This window comes from Emiliania huxleyi (genome assembly GCF_000372725.1).
Source record: "Emiliania huxleyi CCMP1516 unplaced genomic scaffold EMIHUscaffold_968, whole genome shotgun sequence".
NCBI lineage: Eukaryota > Haptophyta > Isochrysidales > Noelaerhabdaceae > Emiliania > Emiliania huxleyi.
This window is the reverse complement of record NW_005194823.1, coordinates 1-13,203: the sequence shown is the minus strand read 5'-3', so window position 1 is coordinate 13,203 and position 13,203 is coordinate 1. Positions and strand designations below refer to the sequence as shown.

General features: G+C 64.5%; 5 protein-coding genes across 5 annotated transcripts; 3 read left to right on the top strand and 2 right to left on the bottom strand.

Moving 5' to 3' along the window:
• Nucleotides 1-96: 96 nt before the first annotated feature.
• Nucleotides 97-546, top strand: EMIHUDRAFT_77534 (putative endonuclease III; the record flags this gene model as incomplete). The annotated part of the gene is made up of 1 exon (XM_005756518.1): nt 97-546. A coding segment is annotated over one exon (450 nt), but the record flags the coding sequence as incomplete, so codon positions are not given.
• Nucleotides 547-1,025: 479 nt separating this feature from the next.
• On the bottom strand, nt 1,026-2,984 carry EMIHUDRAFT_250697 (hypothetical protein; the record flags this gene model as incomplete). The annotated part of the gene is made up of 5 exons (XM_005756517.1): nt 1,026-1,088; nt 1,313-1,393; nt 1,513-1,712; nt 1,848-2,778; nt 2,865-2,984. The coding sequence occupies 5 exons, from the start codon at nt 2,982-2,984 to the stop codon at nt 1,026-1,028; spliced, it is 1,395 nt and encodes a 464-aa protein (XP_005756574.1).
• Nucleotides 2,985-3,422: 438 nt separating this feature from the next.
• On the bottom strand, nt 3,423-5,303 carry EMIHUDRAFT_121693 (hypothetical protein; the record flags this gene model as incomplete). The annotated part of the gene is made up of 2 exons (XM_005756516.1): nt 3,423-4,110; nt 4,867-5,303. 2 exons carry the CDS (start codon nt 5,301-5,303, stop codon nt 3,423-3,425), a joined length of 1,125 nt encoding a protein of 374 aa, XP_005756573.1.
• A 3,074-nt stretch (nt 5,304-8,377) lies between these two features.
• On the top strand, nt 8,378-9,666 carry EMIHUDRAFT_79821 (hypothetical protein). Its single transcript, XM_005756515.1, has 2 exons — nt 8,378-8,979; nt 9,122-9,666. The coding sequence occupies exons 1-2, from the start codon at nt 8,626-8,628 to the stop codon at nt 9,167-9,169; spliced, it is 402 nt and encodes a 133-aa protein (XP_005756572.1). The 5' UTR covers nt 8,378-8,625; the 3' UTR covers nt 9,170-9,666.
• Nucleotides 9,667-10,100: 434 nt separating this feature from the next.
• On the top strand, nt 10,101-12,864 carry EMIHUDRAFT_250694 (hypothetical protein; the record flags this gene model as incomplete). Its single annotated transcript, XM_005756514.1, has 6 exons — nt 10,101-10,610; nt 11,199-11,375; nt 11,676-11,743; nt 11,906-11,933; nt 12,087-12,193; nt 12,498-12,864. The coding sequence occupies 6 exons, from the start codon at nt 10,101-10,103 to the stop codon at nt 12,862-12,864; spliced, it is 1,257 nt and encodes a 418-aa protein (XP_005756571.1).
• Nucleotides 12,865-13,203: the final 339 nt, after the last annotated feature.

Sequence of the window (13,203 nt, the reverse complement as noted above, 5' to 3'; positions counted from 1 at the left end):
CAACAACAAGGCGACTACTCCGGCCCTCGAGGCGAGCACGCGACCGGTGAGCGGCCCCTCTTCACGGCGTGGGGGTGTGAGCAGGTCAAGTATCTCAAGGCGACCTCGCGCATCCTGCTGGAGCAGCACGGCGGCCGCGTGCCCGACACGATGGATGGGCTGCTCGCACTGCCAGGCGTGGGGCCGAAGATGGCGCTCATCCTGCTGCGGGTCGCATTTGGCAAGGTCGAGGGCATCTCTGTCGACACGCACGTCCACCGCATCTGCAATCAGCTGGGGTGGGCGGGGCCGGGCGGCACGAAGACGCCCGAGCAGACGCGGCGCGCCATCGAGGCGTGGATGCCCGCCGACATCTGGGCGGAGGTGAACCTCGTCCTCGTGGGTCTGGGGCAGGAGGTGCAGACGGAGAAGTCCAAGCTGCTGCGCAAGTGCCTCGCCTGCTCCGACCCGGCAGCGGCGCTGCGGCTCGCCTCGGTGTGCGGCGTCAAGGTCGAGCCCGAGGCGAAGAAGGCGGGGCTCGTGTTGCCGCCCGGCCTCGCCCTCTGACGCCACTCTCAGATAAGATAGCCGGGAGAGGTTTTGGTTAGGTGCACGTGGAGTCTGGTTCCGTCCTGCGTCCCCACTAACGGTGTCCATCGCATGTACAAAGACTCCAGCACCGTCTGTGTACAAAGAACCCATAGCCATACACAAAAAGACCCGCGGCACGCGGCACGCGGGCCGGGGGAGGCACCTCCACCTGTTCTCGGTGACTGTTCTTTTTTTACGCCCATCTCCGATCTCCCTGAAGAGGTGCACTTGGAGCCTTGGAGGTGCCACGCGTTTATTTATTTTTGAGGACGCGAGACTGGAGGCGGCGATGAGTTTTTAACACATCTTTTGAGCTTTTTGAGCGCAAGTGTGCACATGCACATGCACATGCATTGCTACCACTGTGCGGTTCACCACAGGCAGAGCTCAGTTGAGGAGTTGACTCTACTGCTCTTTGCCTCCACGCCTGCCCCTGCGCAGCGGCGCCCCGCTAATCAGATCGAATCCGTCCCCGGCCACCCCAAGCCGCCCTCGTGCCGACCCCAGCCGCGCGGACCCTGGCCGAGAAGGCCGAGCGGAGCCGGGTCGCGAGAAGACGGGGTCTGGATGCGAGTACTGCTGAGGGGACGGTGCGGCCCGAATGGGTCTCTGCTGGCAGCGGCTGTTGGCGTGGAGCGCCAGCATTTGTTGCGCGAGCACGTACGCCTGGACCTGCTGCTCTGGCCACCTATCCGCGCTCTCGGTGATCATTATCCCGGGGGTCGACGGCGGGCGCGAAGACTCGCAAGTGGGCGTCTGGCAGCTGCCGCATGACGAGAGCGATGCGTCCCGCTCGCGGCGCCTCTGCACAAGCCTCTCGCTCCTCGCGGAGACCGCGGAAACAGATGGCTCGCGTGCGGAGTCCAGCGCCTGTCCCGTGCCCGGACTGGCATCTGCGGGCGGCTCAGCCTCGCTCTGGCGGTCGACACGCGGAGGGGGAACCCGAGCTGCCTCCTCTGCGCGAGGCGCCTCCTCCATGACCAGAATGTCCGCCGTCCCACCCGTGACGCCCTCAGTGGCATTCCGTTCCACGGCCGCACAGCGCTGCCGCTCCTCGAACTCGCGCCGGTACCGCTCAAACTTCCCTTCGCGAGGAGGCGCCGTCTCCCTATGCTTAGCGTCCTCCCGGGGCGCCCCGTGGCCTTGCGCGGCCATATCACACCGCCCTTTGCCCCTCAGCGCGCGGCCATCGTGTCGGTCCCGGCGGTTCACATCGGTTGAGGGGCTATCTGTGGAGGATACAGCTTCTCTCGCCGTCTGCGCCGTCGGCTCCCCACCGAGCGAATGGTCGCCTGGTGCGGGTGCGGCCTCGCTCGGCGCAGCTTGAGCAGCGCGGTCCAGCTCCAGCCCTTTCGCCCACTCCAGGACCCGCTGCGCATCGGGCCGCCGATCCAAATCGAGCTGAAGCATCGCACTGACCAGCCCAACCAGCCCCGCCGAGTAGGTTGGGGGTAGCGGTGCGAACTTCCCACGTGCAATCAGGTCCGACACCTCGCGCACGCTGCGCCCGAAGAAGGGCAGCGACAACGCGGCGAGTTCGTAGAGGAGCACACCGAGCGACCACACGTCCGCACCCTCTGTGTACGGCCGTGAGCCCACAATCTCGGGAGCTAGGTAGGCAGGCGTGCCACAAAAGGTTTGCAAGTAGACGGTGTCGTTCGATCTGGCCCGCGAGACGCCGAGGTCGCAGATCTTGGCTCGGATGGCACCGATGGGGACAGAGCGGTACGTCTCGCCGGAGCTGCCCACGTCTTGCCACATGGCGTCTTCCTCTCTCCTCAGGATACCGCGGGCAGTGGCTACGGCGTCCGCCTCGGCAAAGAGCACGACGTTCAAAGACTTGAGGTCGCGATGGACGACACCGTGGGCGTGCAAGTGCACGACTGCAGAGGCAATCTGCGTGAAGAGCGAGCAGATGAACCGCTCGGCGAGCGGGACGCCTCCGAGCCTGCGCCGCGACTGCACAAGCTCGTGTAGATCGCCCAGTGGCGCCGCCTCAAGGACGAGCACGAGTCTGGCTCCTCCTCTGACGCAGCCGCCGCGCGAGCGCCTCCCATCCGATGCCCAGCCCGCAGTGACGTCGGCGCCGCTGCCCTTCCAAAAGTGACCACAGCACTCGACAATGTGCGGATGGCGCGGGAGCCGCGCGTACAGGTCAAGCTCGTGCGCGAGCGATGCACCGGACCCCAGCTCAGGTTTCAGCCGCTCCTATCAGGCACAGGGAGGGGAGCTGTCGAGGTCGGCAACCACGTCCTAAACGGTGGGCGCTCCTAAATGGTGGGCGCTCGTGCTACCTTGAGAATCACAGCCGCCCCGGTGCGGCGATCACGCCCAGCGTAGACAGAACCGCCCGAGCTCCTGTGGATCTCCTCAATAAAGGCAACGTCGTCCGAGCAAAGCTCAGCGCCGCGCATATGCTCGCGAGGCGTTCGCACAACGTCGGCCAACTTCGAATCAGCGCCCGCCATCTTCGCGCCCCCGGCTCCTAGAGACACCTCACTGGTCATCGTGTCCTTGAGCACTTGAGCACTGGATAGGGTCGATTCCGCATGGTACGGGACCCCTCGATCGTCTCGTGTCCTAACTAACTTGTCAGTTAAAAAATGCACGTGTCTGGCTGCGTGATGTTGGGGTAGACTCCCCCCCCTCTCCCGCAGAGAGCAGAGAAAGGAACCACGATATATATTTGTGATGAGAATTTTGTGAGTGATTGATTGATGAACGCACTAGACAAAGGGGGGAGAGAGACAACGACAAAGGAGAGAGAGACAACGACAAAGGAGAGAGACAAGCAAAGTACGGGGAGTAGTACACACAGAGAGTACAAGTCTGGCAGCGTTCTACGGGTGTCCTCAGGGGCAGGCTCTGCACATTTCGGTCGACGAGCCGCTGCGTAGCAGCCGCGTGCATGCATCCACTCCCCAGAAGTCAGCCCAGTCCAGAGCCGTCATCCCGCGCGAGCACCGGATGGATGGGTCGGCGCCCGCAGCAAGCAGCCGCCCGAGAGCCTTCTCGTGCCCACGGATGGCGGCAGTATGCAGGGGCGTGAACCCAAAGGGGTGCCTCGTGCTCGACGGAGAGGAGCCCCGCTCGAGCAGCAGGTCGATCGCTCTGAGGTGTCCGCGGAAGGCGGCCACGTGCAGCGCGGTGCAGCGCGACATTGCCGCGCGCGAGTTGTAGAGACGCTGGCCCAAGCCGCACCTCAGAAGTGGCAGGGGTGCGCTCGCGATTGCGTCGGCAACGCGAAAGATGGCTCTCAGTAAGGGTGAGCCGACCGTATCGCGGCAGTCCTCGACATCACGGCTCAGGCCAATGGCCACGCGGAGCGTATCTAGGTCGCCGAACGCGGTGAGCACCATCCCCGACGGGGAGAGGTCGGGCTGCTCAAGATGCATCAGGTGGGGGTGGTACTCGGCAAAGTAGGCAACGATGGCCGCTCTGCCCGTGAAGAGCGCGAGGTGAAAGGGCCTCCACCCAACCGGCTTGAGGCCCAGGTGGCCCAGAGAAGGGTCTGCCTCCAGCAGCACCTCGACGCACTCTCTGGTGCGAGCGCAGCAGGCTGCGGCGTGGATCGCGGAGGGCAAGCCGGCGGCCACGCTTCGGCGCGGATTTGCACCATGCCGAAGAAGGAGACGGACCATCTCTGGCCAGCCGAAGAGAGCGGCGACTTCCAAGACACCCGCATGCGCGTACGGCGTCAAGGGCCACATCCACTCGCCACGTGGAATGATGTCCTGGGCCGACGCTCCTTGCGCCAGTAGCTGCGCTGCGATGTCGTGATTGCCACTCATGACAGCGCACGCCAGGGCAGACAGAGAGCGGCGCGACGAGGTTTGCACGAGAGACTGCGGGTCCAGCCGGTGATGGTGAACGAACGGTCGCATCCCTCTTGGCACTCTCCACGCAGGTATCGCCTCTTCCAAGCCCGTCAGCAGCAGGCCGGCAATGGCGCGCAAGAACTGAAACGCCGAGCGCTCGCCTCTCTCTTTGGCACGCCGCTCGGCGCGGCCGATGAGAGAAAGGATCACAGGACCAAGCGCAAGCCTGTCACGATCGACACTGAAGGCTCCCTCGCCCACGGAGAAAGCAAAGATGTTGTGGCCTAAAACGCCGCTCGGAGGCCAGGCTCTCATCGCCCTCGTCGACTCGAACACGACGAACGGCCGTGGATGTGGCGACAGCGCATTTGAGAGCTGCTCCATTCGACACCAGCCTCTGCTTTGCCAAGCACGCAAGTCTCGCACCGACCCGTCCTCGTGCGTCCAGGCCCCGGCCAACACAAAAAAGTAGTGGCACCGTGCGACGTATGATGGGATGGATCGGATGAACTGCTCTCGCCAGGAGGCGGACCGGCGGGTCTCCCGCTGAGGGACGCAGCACCAGTCGAGCCAGATGTAGCCGTCCTTGAGCGCGCCAAGCTTCTCTTTCCGCCCCAGCCCGAAAAAGGGAGCGAGTCCGACAGAGAAGGCCTGGATCTGCATCTCCCGGCGCTGCACCCGAGTGAGCACATCCTTAAGCAGCAGAAAGAAGGAGCCCTCTGGGTCCGGGTGCGCACTGCCGAGCCAAGTATGCGAGATGAATGCGGTTGGCTTGTGCTCGTCGTGGAGTTCGAGCCTATCATCCGCGCACAGCTGCTCGTAGCCAGGCAGCTGGTCGTACTCGAGCAGAGAGCTGATCGGCAGCACGTACATGGGTGCGATCGTCGGCTCAAGAGGGTATCGCAAGCCGCTCATCGGTTCCCTGCGTAAGCCGCTCCTCGGTTCGCTGCGTCTCCGCTCGGTCGTCCATCGCCGCCAGCCGTGGGCCTGCCACCCTCGGTCGCGGTCGGTCGCCAGCTCTCTTGCCCGCCTCAAACTCCAGGACGTGCCTTTTGACTGGACGCATCCCCGTTTTGTACCTTTTTCGAGGTGGTGCGTTGGCGCGAGGATTGGTGTCCTAGAGGTTCTCAAGGGGAAATCCCTTTTTCGAGGATTAGTGTGACGCGATCCATGTTCACGTCTCGCAGATTCGTTTCTCGCGACGCGATGATCGTGTTTTCTGGCATCCCTCCCTCTCTCTCTCTCCACCGACCGACCGCTGCGAGCGAGCGATTTTGCGCGTTTTGCGCGATTTTGCGCAATTTATTTGGGAGTTCCCTACGTAGGCCCTCCAAGAGGCTTTCGGTGTCCATATATATTCCAAGATATGCTAGAATATGCTCTGGAATGTACTCGAGTAGTTAGTTGTAGATGGATGATGGTCCAGCTTGATCCTTAAAAGAATAAGGTACCTTGCAGAATATTTTTTACAGCCCAACGTCCTGTGTGATCTGTGATCTGTAAGGGTCCGCCCGCAGGCGCATTTTGTATACCGAGGCGGTGCCCCGGTGCCGAACGCTGTCGGACCTTAAGACAGCCATTGTAGATCCCTTGGGCTTGGCGCTTGGGCGAGGGTGGTGGTGGGGGGGGGGGTCTGGCGGCGGAGCAACCACCTCCTCCCGGCGTGCCGGGAGGCAGGATGTCATCCCCCGTGATCCAGACCGCCCCGTCGGAGGTAGACCGTTCGTCTCCTAGCCAATCAGCCTTAAGCGAGCGGTCTGGCCGTCCATGGCTGGCCGTTGGAATGGCCGAGTTTGGTGTGGACTTGCGTCCTCGCATCGATCTGGTTGGTTATACAAGTAAGTAGCGTTACTGTATGAAATAACAGAACACCCACCACATGAGCCACATCCTGTGTCGTTTAGATAGACGCGAGGCGCGGCCGCAGGTGCGGCCCGATGGGGAGGAGTGGGGCGGACTACGGGGATCGGCTTCTTACGCAGCCCTTGCTCGCAGCGAGCCCCCTCCAACCCACCCCCGCGCTAGGTCTCGGGCGGCGAAGGCGTCACTCCCGACGAACCCGGGAACCCTGTCCGGGAACTACTCGAGTAGCCGGGGCCGTCGGAGAAGGGGCCGTGCACTGACGGTCGGCCGTCAGAAAACACGCCTGCGTGGATCACGTCACCGACGCCAATCCTCGCTACCCAACGCGGCCAAAGGATATCCACCTCGAGAACCTCGAGAGAGAGATACAGACTAATAGAGAAAGAGACGCAGGGTCGCCCCCCTTTTCTCCACTTGTACTTTAAGGTGCCTCGGGCCAGTTTCGGAGGGCAAACCCTGCCCGCCCCCTAGCGCCCCAGGTAAGGCCCAGGTGTGGCCTAGGGCATCAGAAGGGACCAAGAGGAGTCCAGTCTGAGCCATAGAGCCCATGTCTTTGCCCCCGAAGGTCGCGTCCAAATGCCCGGAACGGACGTTACAGTGGTGTCCGGCCGGCACGATCACCGAGCTGTGACGCTCAGGGAAGCCCGATGAGGTACTGGTTTCTTTGCCCAGGGCTGGCCTACGGCCCGTGCTGGATCAGCTGAGCAAGGTTTGGGGAGAATCCTATAGACAGATCTTCAGATATTTTGACGGATGACCGAAAATGGGCAAAAACGGGGTGATTTTGGTCATCATGTGCATGTTCAAATGTTGTGCATGTTCAGAAGCCCTCGTCACTTGACCTGCGAGTCTCCGACTTCAAGAAGATTCCGGCTTCAACTTATCAACTATGTGCTGTCGACGAGGACGAGCACACGGTTACGACTCCACTGAGCTCTGAGATCAGAAGTTAAAAACGGGAAGGAAATTGCGTGAATCTGGGAGGGTCGGGGAGTTACGGGAGAGGGGGGGGGTTCTCTTGAGCAATCTGAAGCCATCGCTCAGGAGGCAGGTTGATGTTATTCAATTTAACTTGAGGGCAAAAGAGAAAATATTTGGCGATCGATGCCGAACCTACCTCGCGCGCGCGCGCGGCAGCGCGCGAAGCGAAAATTCCAGCGGTGAGCAGTTCGGCGTGGCCTCTCGGGCCATAACACCGTGGACCCGGGACGGCTCTCTCATAGCAGCCCATAACATGTTATGGGTGTTATGGCTGTTATGGGGCCTGTTATGGGCTGCTATGCCCAGAGAGCCATAACACCATAACAATAACTGTGTCTGGGGCCAAACAAAGGAGAGCGAGAGACAAACAAAGCTATAAAGGACGGGGAGTAGCTCTACACACACAGAGTAACTGTTCAGAGAATACCTAAGTCTGGCAGGGTTCGACGGGTGTTCTCAGGGGCGCCAGGCTCTGCAACATTTCGGTCGACGAGCCGCTGCGTAGCAGCCGCGTGCACGCACCCACTCCACCCAGAAGTCAGCCCAGTCCAGAGCCGTCATATCCCGCGCGAGCAGCCTTCTAGGGGCCTAGCGAGCACCGGATGTGGATTTTTCGATTTATCGGGCCCTGGTCTGGCCGATTTTTTTCGCGGTATCCGCGGGGCCGAGCGTTTTTGATCTCTGGGTCTGTGGGGGGCCGAGCCGCCTCGGGGTGGCGGGCGGGCGGGCGTTTTGAAAAACAGAAAACAGAAAACAAGAGGGGGCCCGGGGGCCCGGGACCCCACTGGGAGTAGAAAATACGCCCAAGGGGGCCCAAGGAGGCGGCGCGGGGAAGCAGCATCAGGTGAGAGCAGGAAGGATGGCGCTTAGGGTCGGCTTTGAACAAGGGTTTCCAGGTTTTAGATCAGTATTGGTGTCGGCACACATCCCCACATGAGGTCAGCGGCGCGCAGTGCCTCTCTCGCAGGCTGATTTTGGCTGTTTTCGAGCTTGTTTTTGTTTTCAGTCTAGGGGGCCCGACCCCCTCAGAGGCGGCGCGGGCGGGGGCGCCCACAGACCCAGAGATAAAAAACGCTCGGCCCGGCGGGATATGGCGGGATATGGCGGGATATGGCGGGATATGGCGGGATATGGCGGGATATGGCGGGATATGGCGGGATATGGCGGGATACACTCATACAGCGCGCGGCGGGATAGGATACCGGGAGAGATAGAGCGTACCGGGAGACCCACCGGGAGACACCTGGAGATACCGCAACCGGGAGAGATCTAGAGAGAAGAAAAGGGGAGATACGGGGAGATACGGGGAGATGCGAGAAGATGCGAGGAGATACGGGGCGATAGAGGGAGATACAGCAAACGAATCGGCCAGACCAGGGCTTTTTTACCCTAGATGACAGCGCTGCGCCCCTGCGCCGCTGGGGGGGTCCTACCACTCCTCAGCTCCACATGGAGCCGCAATTTGGCCGCCAGATCCGTGCAGAGCCGCTGCGCGGTCTCGGCGCGCGCGACACCCCTCTCCAGGCTCGGTGCGACCGCCGCCGCGTGCGTCGGCGCGCCGTACCCCTCCCCGGCCGCGCCGGCCGCCCGCGGCGGGTACGCAGAAACGACGACGCGCGGCGGTTCGGCGGCGACAGAGATGTCGAGGCGCCATGCCTCTGGCAGAGCTGGCTGCATCAGCCGCGTCACCTCGGCCGACAGCTCGGAAGGCGCCGCGGGCATCGCCGCGTGCAGCACGCCAAGCAGCCTGACACGAGCGTCGATGCTTACTTTTCAGAAGTGATCAGTAGTGCAGCGCTGAGCCGCCTGAGCCGCGTGAGGACAGACTCTCGCTCGTTTGGGGCGTGTCAACACGAATGGGAGGCGTTGCTTCACTGTGTTGTGGCGGCCTGCCGAGCAGCTGTGTGAGGCGTGAGACGGCCGCGTCCGCCGAGTAGAGAGTGGCGCACGTGGCCGGCAGCGGCGTCGTCAGCAGGGCCAGCGCCTCGCCCAGCCAGCGCCGCCACGCCAGCAGCTGCGGCAGCACGAGCTGCTTGGCGCGCTGGGCCGGCGCCGCGAGGGAGCAGCGCAGCGGCGCCTGGTGGGGTGCTGCCTGTGTCTGCGTTGCTCCGGGTGTGGCCGACTCTCCCCGTCCTTCCGTGGCCACGCTGTCTTCACCGCGCCACTATCTCTCTGGCGCCTCCCGGTCGAGCTCCGGCAGCGCTAGCTGGACCTGCAGCGCCTCGATGCGCCGGCCGTTGAGGGCGGCGCTGAAGCGCATCCCGCGGCCCTCGTCGATGTCGCCTCCCCGGACCGCTTCCGGCTTGGCGTCCTCGTCGACCTCGAGGTCCTCGGCGCAGTCGGCGAGCAGCTTTGCGACACGCGCAAGCACAGCCTGGCACTCGGTGTCGAGGAGCCAGGCGAGCTCGAGCGAGTCGGCATCCATGAGCAAGTCGGCACCCCGCTTTTCTCTTTTTCTTTACCGCGCCGCGCGCTTTCTCTTTTCCACCACACTCGTGTCGTGGAATCGCTTGTCATGTGAGAGAGTAAAAGAAAGAAAGAAAACAGCCACGCGAAGGGAGGGATGGGAGGACGGCACGCCGCCACGACACAGGGATTTTAATGTGAGAGAGTGCGTTGTGTTCCTGCGTTGATGCTTTCTCTTCCTGTTGCAGAATGTAAAGAAAGAAAGAAAACACACAACCCAAGGGAGGGATGGGAGAACGGCACGCCGCCACCACACAGGGATTTTAAGGAGGGGAGTGTGGTGCGCTAGCCGAATCCCTTGTAATGTGACCCACGTCCGTTTCTCTTTCCTCTTCAGGCCGCCTCACAAGCTCCCCGACCGCCTGCTCTCATCAACACGAGGGGAGGAGTGCTCTCGTGGCAATGTCTGTGACGGTCCCGCCCGAGGTTCAGCGCCAGCTGGGCGAGGCGACGATGCTGTACGCGTACCGCGACTTCCAAAAGGCGATGGCGATGCTGCTCGAGGTCGTGCGGCTCTGCCCGCGGCTGCCGCACCCGTACGAGACGCTCGGCCTGATTTACGAGGAGGAGGGGCACAAGAAGAAGGCGCTGCAGCTCTACCTGATGGCGGCCAACCTCTCGCGCCGCGACGCGGCGCAGTGGCGCCGGCTCGCCGTGCTCGCGACCGAGGTGGGCGAGGCGGAGCAGGCGCTCTTCTGCCTCGGCAAGACGCTGGCGCTCACGCCGGACGACGTCGACTCGCTGTGGGAGCAGGCGCGGCTGCACACGCAGCTGGGCCAGCACCGCAAGGCGGCCGCAGGCCTCGCCTCGCTCCTCCAGCACCGGCCACACGACGCGCATGTCGTTCGGCAGCTCGCGATCTCGTACACGGAGCTGGGCGCGGCGGACCGCGCGATTGAGCTGCTCTCGCACGTCACCGCCTCCCTCACCAAGGAGTCTCCGCCCGCCGCCGCCGCTTCCAGCTCTGCGGCAGGCGGCGCGGCAGACGAGCGGCGCGCGGGCGGCGGCGTGGGTGGCGGCGGCGGCGGCGGCAGCGAGGGCGAGGGCGGCGTCGAGGGCGGAGGCGGCGGCGAGGGCGGAGGCGGCGGCGAGGGCGGAGGCGGAGGCGGAGGAGGCGAGGGCGGCGGCCGCGAGGTGGCCGCGCCCGCGTCGGCCACGACTTGCGCGCTGGAGCCGGCGGAGGAGCCGGGGCACTCCACACCCCAAGAGTACCGCGAGATCATCGCGAGATCTTCGGAGATTAGGCGTCGGCGGCGGCGCATTGCGCACTCCACCTGACTAACATGCTGCTCGAGGCGAGAGAGAGGGAGGGAGGGGGAGGGAGGGAAGGAGGGAGAGAGAGAGAGAGAGAGAGACAGACAGACAGACAGACAGACAGACAGACAGACAGACAGACAGACAGACAGACAGACAGACAGACAGACAGAGTTAGAGAGAGGCAGGCAGGCAGGCAGGCAACCGAGGAGCGGGTTTCGGAGGCACCGCCGAAGCCCCCTCCAGGCCCTGATCGAGCGCGGCGCGTACTCGGACGGCATCGCGCGCGTGCAGGCGCTGCGGCAGAGCGAGGCGCTCGGGCTGGGTGGCAAGGAGCTGCCGCTCGATCTGCGAGTCAGGGAGGGCGTCTGCTGCGCGTACACCGGCGACAGCTGGAGGACAGAGGCGACTGCGGCTGAAGCAGTCCGTGACCGACGTCGAGAGAGGGTGGCTCGTAGGCCAGCTGGAGCAGGCGGAGCGGCTCTGGCAGCCGCTGCTCCGGAGCGATGCCTCTGCGCAGGGCGGCGGCGGCGGCGCGGAGGGCGGCGGCGCGGAGGGCGGCGGCGCGGAGGGCGGCGGCGGCGGCGGCGGCGGCGCGCTGCCGCTCTCTACCGTGGACGATTTGCTGTACGAGGTTGCGAAGGTGTCCCCTCTCCGCTTGAGGTTGGCAACGAGTCGCTAGCTCCTCCCTCCCTCCCGAGTGTGGGTGTGTGGCTGATGTAGGTGTACCTCACCGTTGGCCGGCCTCTCGTCGCGCTGGAGCTGTACGACCGCCTCCTCGCCTCTGAGAGGTGCGCACGGCCGCTGACCAGCAAGCAGCCAGCGCGTGTGTCCGGCCTTTTCTCTCTCGCCCAGAGACGTGGCTGATCGCTAGCCACGCGACGCTCCGTCGCTACTACTACTGCTAGTACTACTAGTATGATTCTCATTCTCATGAGTCTTGTTATCGCTAGGCACGTCGCCCTCCCTTCATGCCTCACGGTCCATCCCTCGGGGGCAGGTACGCGCCGCTGGTCCACTTGAAGCGCGGCGAGTGCTTGCGCGCGCTGCGCCGCGACGCCGAGGCCGGCTCGGCGTATCCTCACACCAAGATGCATGCGTGTACGAATGACTCCTCACTGATCCGAATGCCAGGCCGCTTCGGCGTACTCGTCCGCCCTCGCCGTTGACGCATGCTCGCAGGAGGCGCTGGTGGCGGCGTGCTGTCTGTCGCTGCGGCGGCGGAAGCCCCGCGAGGCACGGTTCTCGCTTTTTCCGTTGCTGTGGAGAGGCGCTGTTCACACCTCTGGCGTGTGAACAGGTGCTCTCCCTCCTCGAGCTGCACGCGGGGCCGCGGCAGCACAGGGGCGACGCGGGCGACGCGGGCGACGGGGGCGAGGCGGAGGCGGAGGGGCGTGGAGAGGGAGGCGGCGGGGAGGGAGGCGGCGGGGAGGGGGAGGACCCGCGGCTCTTGGCATTGCGTGGGCGCGCGCTCTCTGATCTCGGCGAGCACGGCGCGGCGATCGGTGAGTTGACGCGAGTCGCTGCTTCCTTATGTTTCCTTAGGTGCGCGCTCTCCGATCTCGGAGAGCACGGCGCGGCGGCGGCGCTGCTCCAGCCCCTGCACGACACGTGCTTTGAGCAGCTCGTGCCGACGGGCAGTAAGAGGGGCAAGGGCAAGCGCGCGGTCGCCGGCGCGCAGGCAGCCTCGCGGGCAGAGGAGGAGGAGGAGGGAGGCCGCTCGAGCGCGCCAAAGCGGCCCCGCCTCGCCGTTTCGCCGCCCGCCGCCTCGCCGCCCCGCTGCGGGCAGGACGAGGCGGCGGCACCGACGGCCGCACCGCCGGCCGCGTCCGTCTTTCGACAAGGCGCCGAAGTGCTGCCGGCAGCCACGGCGCCGGGCCGCGAGACGGCAGGCGTGGCGGGCTCGGCATGAGTGAGTATGCCCATCAGTGAATTCGTTGATGATTGAGGCTGCGAGACAGCAGGCGCGGCGGCGAGCGGCGCGGCGCAAGCCTCACCAACGAGCGATGCCGCTGCACCAAGCGATGCCGCTGCACCAAGCGATGCCGCTGCACCAAGCGATGCCGCTGCACCAAGCGATGCCGCTGCACCAAGCGATGCCGCTGCACCAAGCGATGCCGCTGCACCAAGCGATGCCGCTGCACCAAGCGATGCCGCTGCACCAAGCGATGCCGCTGCACCAAGCGATGCCGCTGCACCTAGCGATGCTTCGCGCGGCGGCGCCGCCGCGCCGGCTTCGGGCAGCGGCCGC